General features: G+C 40.7%; 1 protein-coding gene across 1 annotated transcript in view; it reads right to left on the minus strand.

The window, feature by feature from the left end:
- Nucleotides 1–3,071: 3,071 nt before the first annotated feature.
- Nucleotides 3,072–22,471, minus strand: part of LOC142208901 (protein shisa-7-like) — a 51,990-nt gene continuing 32,590 nt past the window's right edge. Inside the window, exons 2-6 of the mRNA XM_075277744.1 lie at nucleotides 20,885–21,659; nucleotides 15,151–15,305; nucleotides 7,854–7,913; nucleotides 6,254–6,409; nucleotides 3,072–4,063 (exon numbers count right to left, since the gene is read on the minus strand). Of these exons, the coding sequence (XP_075133845.1) occupies nucleotides 3,477–4,063; nucleotides 6,254–6,409; nucleotides 7,854–7,913; nucleotides 15,151–15,305; nucleotides 20,885–21,441 (1,515 nt within the window). The 5' untranslated portion in view covers nucleotides 21,442–21,659 and the 3' untranslated portion in view covers nucleotides 3,072–3,476. The remainder of the gene's footprint in view (nucleotides 4,064–6,253; nucleotides 6,410–7,853; nucleotides 7,914–15,150; nucleotides 15,306–20,884; nucleotides 21,660–22,471) is intronic.

A 22,471-nucleotide genomic window follows, 5' to 3' on the forward strand; every position in this document is an offset into this window, starting at 1 on the left:
TTGCACCTTCCCATGTGCCCCTTAGGCTAGAGAGAGCCATAGAGAGAGATGCTCTCGAAGAGTGGCCCTGGTGAGCCAAGCCTGTCCATATGTAACAAAGCTGGCCATTCACTTACAATACCCAAAGCTCCCCTGACTTATACGTATATTTTCCATAATATAACCATGTGTTACCCTCTTATAGATGTGTCCCTTTTATGAGACTTTGTAGGGACACGCCCCTTTCACAAGGAAAATACTAAACCCAGTTGTCTATTCTTCAACTTCTAGGACAAATAAAGGAATGTAGCTGGGCTTGGATGGCGATCTGTTGTTTATCGGGACAGATCTCTCCATGTTCCTTTTCATGGGGCCCATCTGTTTGCTGACTATATTGGTGGCTTCGTTGTTGCCTTTTTAATTTTATTGTACTTGTGTAGGGAATATTAGGCCTCTCATTAGAATTGCAATGACTATAGGTGGTTTGTGTGGGGGGTAATGGGGGAGTAGAACATTGATCCATTGAAAAAGTTCCTCATATGATGCTACATGTTGTAGGTTTCTAGAGGTAATATATACTGCAAGTGTAGGCTACCATTTTCTAAGCATATCCTGGTAGAACAATGTGATATAATCATAACATTCAGGAGTTGTCGCTCCATCTCATTGTTTTCCTCTTGGGGCCAACTAGTCGTCAGTGTATTTGAATACTTTGAATGTCTGTAGGCACGTTGTTTCAGCATATTCTACTATGCCTCTTCAGAAGTGCGGAACATTTTGGCACTGTATGTTCACCTTCCAGGCTCACTGTTTGCCAATAGGTAAAGGTGATCATACACCTTCAACAGCCGTCAGCAGAACCCGACCTCCCCATTGTCTGAATGAGCATGTATGTGTCCTCAATGAGCAAAGGGGAAAAAAGCTTGATGGTGGATTATCTCTTTTGAGGACTAAGGATCAGGCATATTGAAGCTCAACATGTCCAATCCTTCCCACCTGACGTATGCCAAGTGAATGTCAGCTAATACACTTTAGTGGGTTGGCTTTTTCCCCTAGAAATTATCTGGCTTGGCCAACCTTAGTCTACTGTGTATGCCCAGCTTTCGTTATGTTAATTGGGGACCCCCTCCACCAACTCCAACTCTTTGCTTCCTTCAATCCACTGATTATAGGGCAGTTGACTTTTTTATTCTACCCTCACCGTTCCTGAGCAATTGTTTCTGCACCCAATATGCTTACTGAGATGGAGCACACAGTCTGGCACCACTCACCTGACAGTAGAGAGCCTTTATTAGCCAATTGGGTTCTGAAATAAAAAGCATTGATTGCTCAGGGATGGCGGGGGCTAGAGAAAAAAAAATCCAACTGTGCCAGAATCAGTGCAGAGTCTATTGAAGGATGCAAAGAGTTGAAGCTGGTGGAGGTGATGAAAGGTCCTCCATACATGAAAGAAAATTATTCCAAAACGGACAATTTTGGTGGGGCCAGCGACCATGGGAGTGGCTCCCATGACAGATTATGGTGAGGAATGAAGAATTGGGTAGATTACATTTTGCTCTCTCCCCATTGAAGACACATTCACACTCAACTGATCCCAACTGTCATGTGTATTGGATGTTTTTTGGAAATGGCTTTCAGCCAACAGCTATCGAATGTCTACGTTTCCTCGTCCACTCTCTACGCTCTATCAAACGTCATTGACATCTCCAAAGCTCGAATGCTGAAAACCCAGGCATTGTTTGGTTTACTTTTGCGCAGCAGGTATTAAAGATCAGAATCTCGACTAATACACGGACACTTACACTTATCTAAGTTAATGTACAAAAAGGAGGTATTTAGGGACCCTCATTTTAGACATCACCCTAGCGATAAAAAAAAAAACCACTGGACAAGGCTATTGGCAATGCTAAAAAAATAAAAATAGAGACAATCCCTGTTATAATTTAGGGAAGATTTTCCTCATTCCTAAAGCATCATAAAGAGACTTGCTGGATGGTTTCTACGTACAACAGCGTCATTTGTTACGATCATGCTACACATAGGATTCTTGCCTTCACCAGTCTATGGAGTTTTGTCGTTGGTGTGAATCCACCATAAGATACAGTAGGGCGTGGTCTTATTTATTATAGATGTATTCAGTATCTCACTTGGGTTAAGATTTTAGCAGCAAGATGTGACTTGTACAACGTCAACCGGAGCCGTTTGGCCAGAACCATTGGCGAAACCCCCAATAAATCATCTGAATAATTGATCTCAGGGAATGGGATATTATAGCTTTTTGACATCTTGATCGGTAGTATGGCAAAAAGAATTGTCACACATGGCGTATCTCGAAGTTCGTAGCTGGCAGAATACACAAATCTGGAACTCGTATCATAAATACTGCCTGAGGGGAGAGATTATTGAAACAGTTAAGGCCATTTGTGTTCGAGAGAACTCCATGGAAGTGTAGAAAGTGGGAAAAGGGGGGGAATCATTACAGGTCAGGTTGCCAGCAATGTCAGTGATGGCGTGGAGATAAAAAGTTACGAAAGAAGTCTGAAATAGCGTGACGTCATTGAGGTAAAAAATATAATAACAAAATAAAGATTTCTTTATGGCACGATCCTTTTTTTTTTGTGTTTTTTTTTCTCCATAAAATGACCAAATCATGTGAAGCGTTGATACCACGATGTAAGGAACTAGATGGCTTTCTTTTCGATGCAGGATATTTTTTTAATAATAGACGATGCAGCTAGTGAACGTATCAAACAATAGACTTCGAAAGGGTCAAAGGTCCTTCTCGTAGACCAAAGCAAGCGTTTCCCATAGTTCTCATCGTAGCTTGTATCCAAAATTGGACGTTGTGAAGAAAGTTGTCTTAGCGTTGGACGGAACCGCCCATAATAACGTTCATATTGGATTGTTCCTTCCTTAGCAAAAGTGATGAAATTAAGTTTGGGAATCAAGCATATCCATAAAAAGTTTTTTTTTGTAGCGCTACTCTGAGACATCGCTGCGGTCATCCGATCTGTTACTGTGCAACAATTTTTTATATTTTTTGTTTCCGAGGGATCCATTTTTGACCTGACCCATTCTCATCTCAGTAACACTCCTTCGACCAACCGTGAAAAATTGAAAATTCTTTGAGTTCCTTCTCTATATCCTCAGCCCCCTCGCGGGCTTCCGACGTAACCTCTAGCCAAATAAGGTGCTGTGTTTCCAACTCGCTTTCGTTTTTAACATCATCACCCTTGACATCATGTAATGCCATTGACTCTTCCATCAACTTGGCGGTGGAGGCAGCTTCATACAATAAAGCGATAAAATAAAAAACGCAAAAAATAAGACTGCTCTTTCCATTCCTCCAAGGAACCGGAACGTTCCTCTTGAAGTTCTAAGAACAGCTAGTTACAAAGTAAGCAATAAGAAAATTGTAAGGAAGCCACATAACAAAATCATCTGCTTTTTTTGTTTTTACCTAGTATAGAAAAAAGGGAACAGTAAAAATAAGCAGCTTAGACTGTAACCTCATTCTTGCTTCCAGTACGCAGATGTTGGCTGGGGAGATGGCCGGGAATAAATTGGAGTTGTTCAATGGTGTTTTGACGCTTAGTAGCAAAGGCTTGCCGCCGATTGGCAGTGTGGTTAGCCATATCCCATGTCGTCTTGGGAGAATTGGAAGAAGTTGGGTGGGAATTCATTTTAATCATGTGGTGACGGTCTAGCATTGGAGTGCTGACACAAACATTGGTGTGGGAAAGGGCTTTCTGGTGCCCAAGACGCATTTCTTGGAATGGTGTTGGCCCACGATGGTGGATTCGTTCAGGAGACAGAAGATGCTCCTGTGAGTGCAAGACTTCACGAGAAAGAAGACGTTCTTGGGAGATGAGGCGATCTCTGGGTATTGTATAATCGTAATGTACAGGATAGTGATTGTCTGAAAGGATGTGCTCCTGGGACATGACACGTCTCGGTGTCTGTGATTTTTCCAGGTAGCCGTCACGTTCATAGTTCATCTTCATGACATGAAGTGGGAGAGTGCCACGTGTTAATTCGGCTAGGTGTTTCCGCTTTATGTAAAAGTCATCCATATCTTTCTCTGCTGTAGGAAAAATAATGCAATAGAATCTAAGGTTAGTCATATACATGAAAAATATACTGAAAAATTGAAGTAAAATATCCCTTTTGTGTACAATATGTTCAACGTACTGTAGTCTGTTCTGGACCATTGTAACTTGAAACTGGACTCAACATACAATTCTTGGCCGGAGGTTCCAACAAATCTTCAGGGTAACTTTATCATTAAAATCCCTGTATTAGCGAAGTACATATGTAAGGGCCACTAGTGGGGCATTATACTATGTGGGAGAACTAAGGGGCATTATACTGTGTGAGGGCCACTAAGGGCCATTATACTGTGAGGGCCACTAAGGGCCATTATACTGTGAGGGCCACTAAGGGGTATTATACTGTGTGAGGGCCACTAAGGGGCATTATACTGTGTTAGGGCCACTAAGGGGAATTATACTGTGTGAGGGCCACTATAGGGCATTATGCTGTGTGAGGACCACTAAGAGGCATTACACTTTGTGAGAGCCAGTAAGGGGCATTATACTGTGTGAAGGCCACTAGTGAGGTATTATACTGTGTGAGGGCCACTAAGGGGTATTACACTGTGTGGGGGGCACTAAGGGGCATTATACTGTGTGGGGGTTGCTAAGGGGCTTTATACTGTGTGGGGGCCACTAAAGGGAGTTATACTATGTGAGGTCCACTAAGGGGCATTATATTGTGTGAGGGCCATTGAGGGGCTATTAGAATTAGAGCAGGTCAGGTATTTGTAAGTGGCGGCAATGGGTGGGCCCACTTATGAAACCTTTGCACTGGGTCCCCCAATGTGTTAAAACAGCCCTGAGTATGGGAGCAGCTTAATAAGTGGAGAAGGATACCGATTTCTTTTATAAGATAAATGACAACGTTTCTTATATTCCCTTGTACTATTCATATACGAAACATGATTTTATAATTCAGAACCTTCTGCTATTTTATTGAAGCCTTGTTGTGTTTTGTAGATCTAGAGGAAGTGTTTTAATTCCAGAATTCTCTCATAGCCGAGACTGATATCTAGCCTTAGAGAATACCTTCTAAGCTTCACATCTCTGGTGCTTTAACTTACACTGATGGGAAATAACACTCTTGAAACTGTTGTATTAAAAATAGTCCTCAATGGTTTTTTACTTAAAGGGATTGTCTCATAAGGTGAAGGCTGTAGGCTATCTCCGGCGCTCCCATTGAATTGAATCGCAGCACCGACTACCTCCAGTCCCATCCATTTTCAGCCTGGCAGAGCCCAAGAAAGTTTCTGCTGACTTCACCTTATGAGACCATCTCTTTAAAGGGGTTTGCAATATTGAATTTCCAGCATTACTGTGCCCCAATGTCCATAAAGGCATGGTTGGGGGAGTTTGGTGTGGAGGAAGTTAACTAGTAATCCCATCAAACAGATTTTGGATGAATTTCAACACCGATGGCCCTCTCACCCAACATCAGTGTCTGACCTCACAAATGCTCTTCTGGATCAATGGGCAAAAGGTCACACCAAGACTCCAAAATGGGGGACTTACTCCATATTAATGACTTTGGCTCACAAGTCCCAGGGATGATGCACTCCTTTTAGATAGAATTGATAGATGCCTCAGGATGTGTTATAAGGGTAAGTTCACATGGGGAGCATAAGGGCGGATTTTGGCATCGAGAGTAATGGCTTCTGACAGTCGTGGCTTCCCCCTTCGGAGTAGGCTCAAATGAATGGGCCGACTCCGGAGGTTGCTGCCACGAGGCGGACGCCAGGGCTAAATGAGCTGCGGAATCCGGGGTTGCATGCAACATGCCACTCACGGAAAAAAGTAGCCTGGCGGTCTCTATAGACCACCATTGTGAGGGGGCGGATTATGATTGGATTACGCACCATAATCTCCCCCTTTGTGCCCGTGTGAACGAGCTCTAATAGGCTTTATTTATTACCTTTGCTGCTTTTGCTTTTTTCTATTTACGTTATATTTTTTCTGTTTTCTGCATATATTTGCTATTACCTTTTAATGTATGAGATATAACTATCATCATAGATACAATATGACCAATGATACAACATTATACCATTGAACACCATGCAATAAGCCAGTAAACCAAATAATCTAAAGGAATCGGCAGCCCAGTCTGATGGTTCATATTCCATGCAATAATACGATATTGGAAAAATTCTATAAAAATAAAAATCTCTTGGAAGACGTACCTAGCCTCTTGAGAGAAGAATACCTGCTGATGTCAGACTTAATGGCAGATTCATACGAGGGTGGTAAGTGAGACAGGTTATGGAAGGACCGAGAGAAGGACATGGTGTTGTATTTTGTGGAAGAAGGTGGAAGTTGAATATTGTTAATCCGATAGTCTAAGAAAAGGAGCAGAAACATAAATGTCAGAAATTAGACAAGAAGTATACAGTATATAGTATACAGCAAGGAATATATTGTGAACATTTGTAATATTGTGGACAGAAATCAAAGCTAGAGCCCAAAGTAGGTTATCCCTTTAAATGATACATGGCACAAATATTCCTTCCGACTACACGATCACAAGATTGTGAACTGTGCGAGAGGATTCTCTCCTACACTAAGGAAGTTCACGTCTTCTTATACTGTGCCCTTTTACCACTCCAAGATGTACCGACTCTTATCAGTGGTTGAAGTCTTTTGGTAAGCCATTAGGTTGTCCATATACTTTAGATCGCTCTCTACTTCAGCCCATCGCACATCTTACTTTACCCCAATATCTGCTATCAGGGTAAAGTCAGGACACGGCCATACATATTAGATGGTTATTAAATGGAGGGATCTTCTGACATTGATGTAGATATTGATATAGGTTCCCCTAAGGGTATCCTTGACTCGGAAAACCTGACTACAGAGGAAACTGTTTGTAGTCAGGATCCACTAGTTGATCACAGAATTCTATACTCCATTATTGAATACATTAAGCAACGAAACCAAGGGCTAAGAAGACAAAATAGGTTATTAAAAAATAGATACCGTATATACTCGAGTATAAGCCGAAGCCCCTAATTTTACCGCAAAAAACTGGGAAAACTTATTGACTCGAGTATAAGCCGAGGGGGGAAATGCAGCAGCTACTGGGAAATTTCAAAAATTAAAATGGCCGGAGTTTTTGGGTGCAGTAGATGCTGGGGAAGGGGAGGGGGTGTTTTGGTTGTCTGTCTGCCCCTTCCCTGAGCTTGAGGACTGTTTTTTCTTCCCCCACTTGGAATTCAGCCTGGCTGAATATAGGGGATCTGCAGTGCTCCTATTAACCCCTTCCTGACAGAACAGGAGCACTGCAGATCCCCTATATTCAGTAGACCGGGCACTATCAGACACAGGGATACCTAATGTGTACGTGTGTCACAGTCATTTTCTACTTTTATATGTATTCTAGGGAAAGGAGGGATTTAGAACTTTTATTTTTTTATTTTTTATTTTTTTTTGCACTATTCTATGGGAGATTCTATACATTAATATTGTGGCTGGTCATAGACCTCCCCTCCTAAACAATAAAAATAAAAAAAATAAAATAAAATTATTTTTTTTGTTGACTTGAGTATAAGCCGAGGGGGGCTTTTTCAGCACAAAAACAGGGCTGAAAAATTCGGCTTATACTCAAGTATATACGGTAATTTAAAAAAATAGATAATTAAAACACAATACTGCTTGAAAGTTTTAAGCAGGTGTAGAATAACGCTGCAAAATGAGAATTTTCTCTAGAATAAAAGGGTTAATAGTTAATATATTTGAATAAATAAATGAAGCTGCATCATTGTGAGCACCAAAACTGAGACTTACCTAATGTGGCTGCATGCTTTGGGCTGTTGACAGTGAGGATGAAGTTATGATGCATATTATCTAAGAAAAGATGCAAAAATATACAGTTGTAAGCCTTACAGTATCAAAGTTGTGTGTAAAACATGAAAGATATAAGTAATATTTCTAAACTTTTATTAATCTAACTCCTAAAATGCTATTTTAATTAATAATAAATGATAAAACAAATGAGACAAAGAAAATCTGCTTAAAAGTTTGCTATCAAATACACATAGAGTTTATAACTCTGGAGAGGATCACGTTTCCCATGCTGGGCAGCAGATTGTCCTATCATTAGTAATACAGTTTCTCAGTAGTGGCGTTTTTTTATGTAATGAAAATCTACCTAACATGTTCAATAGGGACATGTAGGGAGCTGTAAATAGAGGCAATGTCTGTAAGAAGGGAAAACTATGGTAATTGTAGCCCTTTATATGATAATCCTGGATGCAGCAAGCCCTGGCAGCATCAAAACAGAGGTTCAGCGCATAACTGGCAATATATATGAAAAATATCTACTTCTAAGCTATGGCAGTCCCAGTGAGCATTTTATATGTAAGTATTTTTCTATGTTTTCATAGGTTCGGAATGGCATTTTCCTGAGATTAGGTGTTAAGTGTCAAGCAACACCTTTAAGTGATAAAGGGGGTTCTGACTCTGCTGATCATGAGGCCAGACAATTTACTCTCTGCCTCTCTACCATAATCTACACCACACGACCATACAGAGTCTTGTGAAAGTATTCGGCCCCCTTTGATCTTTTCAACCTTTTGCCACATTTCAGGCTTCAAACATAAAGATATCAAATTTTAATCGTTTGATGAAGAATCAGCAACAACAAGTGGGACACAGTTGTGAAGTGGAACGAAATTTATTGGATAATTTAAACTTTTTTTAACAACTAAAAAACTGAAAAGTGGGGTGTGCAAAATTATTTGGCCCCTTTACTTTCAGTGCGGCAAACTCACTCGGTTCAGTTCAGTGTGGATCTCTGAATGATCCATTGTTCTCCTAAATGACTGATGATAAATAGAATCCACCTGTGTGTAACCAAGTCTCCGTATAAATGCACCTGCTCTGTGATAGGCTCAGGGTTCTGTTTAAAGCGCAGAGAGCATCATGAAGACCAAGGAACACACCAGGCAGGTCCGAGATACTGTTGTGGAGAAGTTTAAAGCCGGATTTGGATACAAAAAGATTTCCCAAGCTTTAAACATCCCAAGGAGCGCTGTGCAAGCAATCGTATTGAGATGGAAGGAGTATCAGAGCACTGCAAATCTACCAAGACCCGGCCGTCCCTCTAAACTTTCATCTCAAACAAGGAGAAGACTGATCAGAGATGCAGCCAAGAGGCCCATGATCTCTCTGGATGACCTGCAGAGATCTACAGCTGAGGTGGGAGAGTCTGTCCATAGGACAACAATCAGTCATACACTGCACAAATCTGGCCTCTATGGAAGAGTGGCAAGAAGAAAGCCATTTCTCAAAGATATCCATAAAAAGTCTTATGTAATGTTTGCCACAAGCCACCTGGGAGACACCAAACATGTGGAAGAAGGTGCTCTGCTCAGATGAAACCAAAATCCAACTTTTTGCCCGCAATGCAAAACGAAACAAAACAACACAGCTCATCCCCCTGAACACACCATCCCCCCTGTCAAACATGGTGGTGGCAGCATCATGGTTTGGGCCTGCTTTTCTTCACACTGGTGCCTGTTATTGCCTTGTGCTTGCTGGTTTCCCTTGCTGTTTATTTACTTGTATTCTAATCCTGACCTCTGGCTTCCCTACTGACTTTTCTTTTGGACTCTGATTTGGTACTGCATTGCTTGACTGTTTACTGACCCTTGGCTAGCTGACCTCTCTTTGTTGTTGTCCGTCTTGTCAGCGTTTTGTGTATCACATATACAGGAAGGGAATGTCTTTGTGGTTGCCGCCTATTACGTAGGATAGGGCCTGGCAATAGGAAGGGACAGTTGGGGGCTTCAGCTTAGGGCTCACTGTCCCTTGTGCCCCTTCCTCCAGGGTTCGCCAGCAGCTTCTGGGGAATTATTATCTGGAAATTCCCTAACATGGATGGAGCCAAATACAGGACCATTCTGGAAGAAAACCTGTTGGAGTCTGCAAAAGACCTGAAACTGGAATTGACATTTATCTTCCAACAAGACAATGATCCAAAACATAAAGCAAAATCTACAATGGAATGGTTCACAAATAAACGTATCCAGGTGTTAGAATGGCCAAGTCACAGTTCAGATGTGCAAAACTGATAGAGACATACCCCAAGCGACTTGTAGCTGTAATCGCAGCAAAAGGTGGCGCTACAAAGTATTAACGCAGGGGGACCGAATAATTTTGCACGCCCCACTTTTCAGTTTTTAATTAGTTAAAAAAGTTTAAAATATCCAATAAATTTCGTTCCACCTGACAATTGTGTCCCACTTGTTGTTGTTGATTCTTCTCCCCCAAAATTAAATTTTATATCTTTATGTTTGAAGCCTGAAATGTGGCAAAAGGTTGAAAAGTTCCAGGGGGCCGAATACTTTCGCAAGGCACTGTATATAAGTTACTTTATATTAAGGTTATATCATCTATTCAGGATTCATGTTTGGTCTCAGGAATGTGTGCGGCTGAGACGGGGACACTTCTGTCTGGCTTATGTTCTCAACTGGTTTAGATTTTCATTCTGAAGTATAGGAGAGGAACGGATTTAATAAGAGGTTGGAGTCTGTGACTGTAGGGTCTTTTATTTAGACTGGTGTATGAAATGGCGGTATTATTAAATCTGATCTACTGTGCAGTATTTTTTTTTAGATGGAAGTGTTTCAAATTGGTAAGAAAACTCCACCGATGGCCACAAGGTGTCAGTGTTTACACAGTCAGAAGAACCCGGGCGCGCTATTACTGTAGTTGCAGTATAAATCCCAACCATCTGATTAATTTACATATCTATTATTAATATTATTAGTTATTATTATCTAAATTTCCATGAAAATAAATGGGTGACACCTGTCATCTGTTTTTCATGGACCCAGAGAAAAGTACAGGAAATATTTTTAAAAAGTTGAGCTGTTTTTCATGGGTGTGAAAAATGGATCAAGGATGGACGGCGCGCGACCCACAAATACGCAGGGTGGATTGTCATGGGTATCACACGTCATCGCCCTAAAACGTGACTTTAGCTACCAGTGCGGGGCAACTGCGGCTACGGCCCATACATAAATGTATTTCAGTGGCGTAACTAGGAATGGCGGGGCCCCGTGGCGAACTTTTGACAGTCCCCCCCGACCGACACCGAAGACCTCGACCGACGCCCTCCTACGCATTCCTGCTCGCTCTATTATGCCCCACAGTGGCCCCTCCAAACAGTACTATACCCCATAGTGGCCCCTCCACACAGTATTATAGCCTATAGTGGACCCTGCACACAGTATTATGCCCCATAGTGTCCCCTGCACACAGTATTATGCTCCATAGTGTCCCCTGCACACAGTATTATTCCCCATAGTGGCCCCTGCACGCAGTATTAACCCCATAGTGGCCCCTGCACACAGTATTAACCCCATAGTGGCCCCTGCACACAGTATTATGTCCTATAGTGGCCCCTGTACACAGTATTATCCCCCATAGTGGCCCCTGCACGCAGTATTAACCCCATAGTGGCCCCTGCACGCAGTATTAACCCCATAATGGCCCCTGTACACAGTATTAACCCCATAGTGGCCCCTGCACACAGTATTATGTCCTATAGTGGCCCCTGTACACAGTATTATCCCCCATAGTGGCCCCTGCACACAGTATTATTCCCCTATAGTGGCCTCTGCACACAGTATTATCCCCCATAGTGGCCCCTGCACACAGTATTATGCCCCATAGTGGCCCCTGCACACAGTATTATGTCCCATAGTGGCCCCTGCACACAGTATTATGTCCCATAGTGGCCCCTGCACACAGTATTATGTCCCATAGTGGCCCCTGCACACAGTATTATCCCCCATAGTGGCCCCTGCACACAGTATTATGCTCCATAGTGGCCCCGGCACACAGTATTATGTCCCACTGTAGACAACCATAAACAATTATTATACTCTGGGGTCTTTTCAGACCCCAGAGTATATTAATCGGAGAAAAACATTAAAAAACCTCTGTTTGTCAACTATCTTCCGGCTCCTACACTGTCGGCCTCCGAAGTAGTCCATCTTCAATGACGTCAGACGTCACATGACCCAGGACGCAGGCCGGGGTCATGAGACGTCAGACGACTAGGCCGAAGCCTGCCCGGAGCGTGGAGCATAAGTAACAGTGTTTTTATGTTTCTTACCTCTCCTGGGCCGCCGATCATTATACTCAGGGATCCAAAAAGACCCCCAAGTATAATGATATCAGCGGTAGCGGCTGTCACCAGGCCCCTAATGTCCCGGGCCCTGTGGCAGCTGCCTCTGCTGCTATGGCAGTAGTTAAGCCATTGATGTATTCAGAAAAATATTAAAGGTAAATCTGAATATTTAACCCAAAATCTGTCAAAAACACAATTTCAGTAGAAAGCGTTCTTATAAATGTACATTCCTTCAGTGCAACATCTTGGGACTATTCAAGGTTTATGCATATGTGAAGCTTCGCACCTTCTGTCGGTTCCTAAACATACGGAATCGAGTACGCCATTCTCATTGATAGTTTTGTAGAACTTCACGAGATTAACACATTCTGCCGTTATTGTGTAAAATATGTCAGGACAGAAACATCCTTTGTATCGAAACAGCTTGTGTGACAACAATGCGTACGCGTTATATGAGTGGGTGGAGAATGGCGAGTACCATCCATATGTCAGATAGGATCGGCTATACCAGCCCTAGTCCACAAATACATTAATTTCTATGGCTTCTTTTTTTTAGTCGTAATACTTTTTCCGTTCTTCGTACAGTAGCCAATGGCATTACATGTGGGAGCGTACGCGTCCATCTAAGACGGCGCATAAATTAATGGGGTTGGAGTATTACTTTACTTCCTTCCTTCGGGGTTTATTTGATGCTGGACCTTGGGGTTCCAGTGTGGTTCCATTTCTTGGGTCAAGTAATTGGAAACAACACCCAACCCATGGGTCACTCCCAGGGGTGAACCTGCCTTTTTTGCCGCCCGAGGCGGACGACAGAAAGCCCCCCCCCCCCCGGAGGAGGGGCCGGAGCGGCGGGGGCTGGCCAGAGCGAGGGGCGGGGCGAAGGGGCGGGGCTTAGCGGCGTTCGCAGACAAGGAGAGGACCTGCTCTCTGCCTGAGCGTGAGGGGAGGCTGCTGGAGCAGCGCTGCTCCAGTGGCCTCCCCAATCCACCGCTTGGTGCTAAGCCAGTCCAGGACAGCTTGTCCTGGACTGGCTTCGGTAAGCAAAAATGCCGCCCTCCCTGGGGCCCTGGTATAGCGTCGCCTGAAGCAGTCTCTTCAGGTCGCCTCATGGGAGGTGCGGCACTGGTCACTCCACCTCATCCATATTTTAACAGTTACCTGTGTTATGGGGCTGGAAGACCACAGTAAAGCCAGAGCTCATAGCTCAGGTTACTACGGGGCAGAAGGGAGGGGACAGAGATACCCAGGGGCATGGGGTTGGTTCCAAAAACGAGACCCAGTATCAGAACTAGCCTTGAACTCCTAGGTCCAACTAGAATAAATCCACGGAGGAAGTAAGTTCCAGGTCCCTGGACCTGGACGGCTATATTTATATACATAGGATGGGTTGCATGTTTAGGTCCCATGCACATGATCGGGTGCATTTTCGGTCTGGGGCTGAGTATGAAGCGCAGTGCACTTAGAGTGACATCTGAGTGTCATCCGTGGCGTATTCCATGATGTACTCACCACTATGGCGGCTTCCAATTCATTCAGTTCTGACGATATAGATGATTATATAGAAGGTGCTATCCTGTTCCGTGTCATCGGAATGGAACGGTTCGGAAGCCCCCACAGAGGGGAGTACAACATGGAATACATTCAATTGACACTTGGTCACTCTGAATGTTACCTGAAGGCACTCCGCTGCAAACTCAGCCCCACATCGGAAGCAGACATGGCCGACTGCATGGGGTCTTAGGCCTTTATTGTCCCCTGACGAACCAACAGATTGGGGAAACATATCAGGATGTGCCATAACTGAGGGATTGGTCAGGCGGTATATGGTACCATACCATACGTACCCATTTTATTCTATTCCCTTATTGGTGTAAGTTCTATATATTTCCAATTTTATATATTTATTAATATTAGTTATATCTCGGCGGGATCATTGTATAGAAAGGAGTCAATCTTGTTTTGACTTTTGTCAGCTTAGGGTTCACATTGCTGTTGTTAATGTCCGTTGTGCTCATCCGTCATAGAATGAGAGAGACGGACGGTAATTGTAAAATATAGACGGAGCCCCCTCCATCTGGTGTCCATCTGCACGTACTCTCATCTCTTCTTCCATCATTCTTATTCTTTTTTTTTTTCTTATGGTAGAGTTGGAAGGGACCTCAAGGGCCATCGGGTCCAACCCCCTGCGAGTGCAGGTTTTCCTAAATCATCCCAGCTATTTATCATGTTTCTTTCTTTTCTGACGGACAATGGGAACCAACCAAGATGGAGGGGGCTCTGTCCGATCGAATGTATAGTCAGATTTAGGAACAATCTCGCCATGAAAGAACATTTCCAGATATTTGTATACAGTTCTATTGAGTTTTTATCTGTACAGGACCATCCAAAATTTTTAGGCTGGTGTGGACAAATGCTGCGCAGTAAGAAGGCGTTCAGAAACAGAAGGGTTAATAGTTTATTTTGTCAATGAGTAAAATGAAGTGAATAAATCCCATCAATATTCGGTGTGACCTTTGCCCTTTCCCTTCCATCAGTTCTTCTCGGTACTTGCAGACAGTTTTTGGCAGGACTCAGCAGGGAGGTTGTTCCCGCCATCTTGGAGAACTAAGCCCAGATCTTCTGTGTATATAGGCTTGCTCCAATCCGTCTGTCTCTTCATGTCATCCCAGACAGACTGGATGATGATGAGATCAGGGCTATATGGGGGGTCATATCATCACTTCCAGGACTCCTCCTCCAAAGGGTAAAGGTCACACCAAATATTGATGGGATTGGCATTTCTCTTTTCGTTATTCACGTCATTTTATTTGTTGACATATAAAATAAACTATTAACCCTTCTAGTCCTGAAAGCGTTCCGACTTTACCATCATTTTCCCTACATCTTTTGCACAATACTATATACTTGTAACTCTACATGAATATACTCCATGGGTTTACTCACCATGGTTGCTCTTCGAGGACTTGACTGGGTTGTAGAGGTTTTTTGGAGGACGCGATGGTCCATTATCATGTGTTCCTGAACTGATAGCCGTGCTGTTATTCCTCTCGCCGTGGCTCCCTGACATTGACTGGTGACGCAGGATGTCCACGAGAGCTCTGGAACAATGATATTAATATATCCACAAAAAAATGTTACTCACTTCTTCTAGTCTGACTCACTGACAGGAAGCTGTATTGGGGTCTGCTTAGGTGCCCTATAAACCCTACACATGTAAACCTATGTTATTGATGTGTCCTTCATCAGGCCTCCCCGCAGATCATCTGATCAAAGAGCATTCAGACTATTATAGTATCCTCTGTACTGAGACATTCACCCCATGAACCCCATTCACTTGAAAGGGACTGAGCTGCAAACAGGCCATGTGACAAATGACTTGTGAATCAGAAGCGCCACTCATGGAACACAGCAGCTATCCACTAACATAGGTCTAACAAATGTCTCCACCCATATAGGTTTATTAGTAGTGCAGATTTAAAGGGGTTGTCCAAGAGTTGATCATCACATTGCTGGTGGCCTCGTACCCCGCACTCCCACCGATGAGTTGCTCGGAACACATTGTACGGATCTGGAGGCAGATGGCTCCCATTGCAGATTAGCATTGTAGTCAATGGGGTACGCGGGTTTCCGCAGCGGATAGGGTTTCTGTTTTCGGGTCCCCAGGCGGACTTGAAGAACGGAAATCCGAATGCTAGTAAATTAGCTCTGATTCTCCAATTGGATGGTAACCTTTCATATTTACCTGAAGTAATAAAAGATTCCAGCCCACTTAGAGAATCAGAGCAGAGCTCGCCCGGATCCCGGCCATGCACCACCCATATAGTGGGCGAGGTGCGGATCGGGACAGAGTCTTTGGCCACATTCACATGGTCAGTTCCCATGTCTGTTCTGATTTCCATTATAAGAACAGATGGATCCCTCACATGACGGATCCCTATGGACCCCATTGACTGTAATGGAGCCCATTGGAGATTCCTTATGACGTCTGTTGTTTTGCCAGACCAAAAAATCCTACATGCCTGAAGGATTTTTGACCAACATAAGTGAACATGCCCTTAATTTTATATTATGATATTTTGGGGAAAAAAATGAAAAGTCCTGGAAAACCTCTTGAAGGCTGAGGCCCCACGTTGCGGAAACGCAGCTTTTTGTGTTGCAGATTTTGCTGCGGTTTTTGAGCCAAAGCCAATAATGGCTATAAAAAGAATAGGCGATATATAGAAAGGTCTTATACTTCTACCTTCTGTCCAATCCATTCTTGGCTTTGGCTCAAAAAACCGCAGCGAAATCTGCAACAAAAACTGCGTTTCCGCAACGCCTTAGTTGAAGGATAGTTCAAATAATTCCTTCGAGTATATAGGACATTTTTTGTATGCCAGTATTAATAAAGGCCACAACTGATTTCTGAAGAAGCTCCGGCCCCTCCATAAATCATAGGCTCGCCCATGCTACGCCAACTAGGAACGGGTGTGTTATAATAAATATGTTGGGTTGAGACATCCCGTTCCTGGCCGGCCCCATTCCCCCCTCATTCATCCAATGTGGCCAATGTGGTGTGCGAGGTGCAGAGCGGAGGTTGTGGCACATGTTTGGCGCATAAAATGGCCTTGTGCCAAATTTGTGCCACAATATCACCCCTCTACCCCTGTTTTTTTCCTATGAAGCTATTCACATGTCCTATTTTTGGCCATTTTTCCTAGATACTGCCTGGATACAAATTGACTGTGACAAATGAGCCATTTCACCCATATGTCACGGGCAATTTCCATCATGGTCATATGAATGAGCCCTACGGGCAGACACATCTGTACTATAAGTGTTTTATTAATTATATTTACATAGAAATTATTTTTGTACTGTTTCTTTAAAGGGAGTCTGTCAGCAGTAAATTCGTTATAACCTAGAACCTTGTAGCGGTGATTCTACACTTATCACATATGTCTCCGATATTCAGCATTGGGCCCATCATACATGTAATAGCTGTTTTATTTATATGTAAATGAGGGGAAGTGCTTTGGGGGCGGGGCTTAGTTTGCCTGGGCTTTGGGCTCAGCTCCAGATTCCCAGATAAAGCACTTGATCCCCTGATTTTCATGTGAATAAAACAGCAAATTACATGAAAATGGGGCTACAAAGCCAAATAACAGAGGCACATGTGGAAACTGGAAAATGACCTGTATAAGGTGCTGGGGTCTGGTTTATAACCAATTTACTGCTGACAGACTCCCTTTAATTGATTCAGACCAACATATTGATATGTGCAGGGTGTGACTGTCTCCAGTATGTCTGTCTGAACTGATTTCTAGGGGCTACGTATCTGACCCCGGCAATTATTAGTAGGGTCACCTATAGCGGACTGCCTCAGAAAATGGTAGCTAATATTACATGTATCAGTATCTAATTCTATGATTATACAAATCAATTGTATACAACTGTGATAACAAGGAATGTTTCAGTTTCATACTATTCTATACTGTGCTCTGATAACTGTACCAAACTATATTATACTATTCTATACTGTACTCTGCTATACTATATTGTACTCTATTATACTATACTGTACTATACTATATTATACTATTCTATACTGTACTATACTATATTATACTATTCTATACTGTGCTATACTATATTATACTATTCTATACTGTACTATATTATACTGTTCTATACTGTACTATATTATACTATTCTATACTGTACTCTGATAACTGTACTATACTATATTATACTATTCTATACTGTACTATACTATATTATACTATTCTATACTGTACTATACTATATTATACTATTCTATACTATATTATACTATTCTATACTGTACTATATTATACTATTCTATACTGTACTATACTATATTATACTATTCTATACTATACTGTACTATACTATATTATATTATTCTATACTGTACTATACTATATTATACTATTCTATACTGTACTATACTATATTATACTATTCTATACTGTACTCTGATAACTGTACTATACTATATTATACTATTCTATACTGTACTATACTATATTATACTATTCTATACTGTACTATACTATATTATACTATTCTATACTGTACTATATTATACTATTCTATACTATACTATATTATACTATTCTATACTGTACTATATTATACTATTCTATACTGTACTCTGATAACTGTACTATACTATATTATACTATTCTATACTGTACTATACTATATTATACTATTCTATACTGTACTATACAATATTATACTATTCTATACTGTACTATACTATATTATACTATTCTATACTGTACTATACTATATTATATTATTCTATACTGTACTATACTATATTATACTATTCTATACTGTACTATACAATATTATACTATTCTATACTGTACTATACTATATTATACTATTCTATACTGTACTATACTATATTATACTATTCTATACTGTACTATATTATAGTATTCTATACTGTACTATACTATATTATACTATTCTATACTGTACTATACTATATTATACTATTCTATACTGTACTATACTATATTATACTATTCTATACTGTACTATATTATACTATTCTATACTGTACTCTGATAACTGTACTATACTATATTATATTATTCTATACTGTACTATACTATATTATACTATTCTATACTGTACTATACAATATTATACTATTCTATACTGTACTATACTATATTATACTATTCTATACTGTACTATATTATAGTATACTATTCTATACTGTACTATACTATATTATACTATCCTATACTGTACTATACTATATTATACTATTCTATACTGTACTATACTATATTATACTATTCTATACTGTACTATACTATATTATACTATTCTATACTGTACTATACTATAGTATACTATTCTATACTGTACTATACTATATTATACTATTCTATACTGTACTATACTATATTATACTATTCTATACTGTACTATATTATACTATTCTATACTGTACTATACTATATTATACTATTCTATACTGTACTATACTATATTATACTATTCTATACTGTACTATATTATACTATTCTATACTGTACTATATTATACTATTCTATACTGTACTCTGATAACTGTACTATACAATATTATACTATTCTATACTGTACTATACAATATTATACTATTCTATACTGTACTATACTATATTATACTATTCTATACTGTACTATACTATATTATACTATTCTATACTGTACTATACTATATTATACTATTCTATACTGTACTATACTATATTATACTATTCTATACTGTACTATACTATATTATACTATTCTATACTGTACTATATTATAGTATTCTATACTGTACTATACTATATTATACTATTCTATACTGTACTCTGCTATACTATATTGTACTCTATTATAATATACTGTACTATGCTATATTGTGTTATACCATACTCTATTATACTGTACTACACTGTAATATGCTATCACATGCTATACTAAACTGTACAATACTATATTGTGCTATATTTTGTGCTATACTGTACTCTACTGTACTATACTGTACCATGCTATACTAAACTGTACTATGCTATACTATACTGTACTCTACTATACTGTACTATACTATACTAAATTACACTATACTGTACTATACTGTAATCTACTATGATTTACTGTACTATACTGTAGTCTACTATATTGAACTATACTGTACTATAATGTACTGTACTCTACTATACTTTACTGTACTATACTGTACTCTACTATACTGTACAATACTATACTGTACAATACTATACTGTACTATACTATACTGTAATCTACTATACTGTATTCTACTATACTGTACTATGCTTTACCGTACTATATTTAAACTGCACTATACTATCTTATATTATACTGTACTATGTGATACTGTACTATACTATATTGTACTCTACTATAATGTGTTCTACGCTTCTTTACTGTCCTATACTGTACTGCACTATACTATACCATACCATACTATTCTGTACTTTACTATAATGTACGCTACTATATATACTATACTGTATTATAATATGCTGTACTGTGCTATACTGTACAATACTGCACTATAGTATACTGTACAATATTGCACTATACTATACTATACTATACTGTACAATATTGCACTATACTATATTGTACAATATTGCACTATACTATACTATACTATACTATACAATATTGCACTATACTATACTATACTATACTGTACATTATTGCACTATACTATACTATACTGTACAATATTGCACTATACTATACTATACTATACTGTACAATATTGCACTATACTATACTATACTGTACAATATTGCACTATACTATACTGTACAATATTGCACTATACTATACTGTACAATATTGCACTATACTATACTATACTGTACAATATTGCACTATACTATACTATATTATACTGTACTATACTATGCTGTACAATATTGCACTATACTATACTGTACAATATTGCACTATACTATACTATATTATACTGTACTATACTATGCTGTACAATATTGCACTATATTATACTGTACTATACAATATTGTACTCGATCCTGTGACGTGTGCTACATCTACTCTACAGAACATAAAGCAATATTAGATTTACATTCAGCTCATTTAGTACATACAATTCCTTCCTGAAATCCCGTTTTTCACCAACTCACCTGGGTACATTAATCTCTCTCCCCCGTGGGCGTCGGGAAGCCTTGTTAAAGGCTATCTTGGCTCCGATGCCCACGGCCAGGGTGAAACTAATGACACCACAGATGACGTAGACGGTGCTATTGGTCTGATCTGCATGTCCGTGATCGTTCAGCTTGCTGTTAGCACTGGTGGTAATAGGCTGGGTTGTGTGCGCCCAGAAGGGGCTGTTATAGTTTTTACAACTGTCTTGGTCCAAGCGCTTGTGACGATGCTCACAACAAAAGCGGTAATGGCACGTGCCACAGCAATAGCGATATGTACCTGTGGTACAGTTAAAGGTGGCATCGTATTGCCCCATCACATCATAGTATCCATAACACATGTCTGGGATGTTCTGGCTCAATGCTGAAGAGGCATTCTGGGATGCCGGGGGGCGCTTCATGAGGGCAAGCAGCATGGGCAATGCTTGTGTTTGGTTCATCTGCTTTCGACTCTGGACAGCACCAACACTGAGAGCCGAGTGCACCCCGAGAGCATCGAGAGTAATACCGAGTAACACTGTTAACAGATGATACATGGCAGATGGGAGTTATGGCAATCTGTGGCAGTAACAAATATAGTTTCCTTTTGATGGGTGGAAGAAGAGCCTTTGTTGTTCGGCCGCGGTGCTATCGAAGTCTTCAGAGGACGGAGGATGGACGACCATGTACATCAGACTCACTTTCAACTTTTAGGTTCGCTTTAATAAACTTTATAAAAAGTTGTCTTCATTACAAAAATGGCTCGGAACAAAACCTAGAAAAGATTGGAAACGAACAAAAAAAATTAATTTTACCAAAATAATAAATCTGCTATTTTTGCAACTTTTTATTACAATTGTGGGCCAAAAAACATTATTTTTTTGTTAAAAGTACATAAAAGAAACAATTAATGAAATAAAGCTCACATCTAGTGGCCTAACTACCAGGGTAACAGGGGCAGCGGCTGTCGCCGGGCCCTGCGGCTTTTTTTTTTTTTTTCTTAATAGGCCAGCCAGTAACGGGCCCTATTTACTTACCGATCCTGGCAAGGGCCGGGATCGGTAAGTGATGGCGCAGGCCCCACAAGCACTATTATTATACTCAGGGGTCTTTTCAGACCCCCGAGTATAATAATCGGAGGCCTGGGAGCGGTAAGAGAACATAATAAACTGTGTTACTTACCTTTCCTGGCAGCCTGGGGGATAATACTGTGTACTGGGGCCACTATGGGGCATAATACTGTGTGTAGGGGCCACTATAGGGGATAATACTGTGTGTAGGGGCCACTATGGGGCATAATACTGTGTGCAGGGGCCACTATGGAGCATAATACTGTGTGAAGAGGCCACTATGGGGATAATACTGTGTACTGGGGCCACTATGGGACATAATACTGTGTGCAGGGGCCACTATGGGGGATAATATTGTGTGCAGGGGCCTTTATGGGGCATAATACTGTATGCAGGAACCACTATGGGGGATAATACTGTGTGCATGGACCTTTATGGGGCATAATATTGTATGCAGGGGTCACTATGGGGCGTAATTCTGTGTACTGGGGCCACTATGGGGCATAATACTGTGCGC

Source organism: Leptodactylus fuscus, chromosome 6 (genome assembly GCF_031893055.1).
Source record: "Leptodactylus fuscus isolate aLepFus1 chromosome 6, aLepFus1.hap2, whole genome shotgun sequence".
NCBI lineage: Eukaryota > Metazoa > Chordata > Amphibia > Anura > Leptodactylidae > Leptodactylus > Leptodactylus fuscus.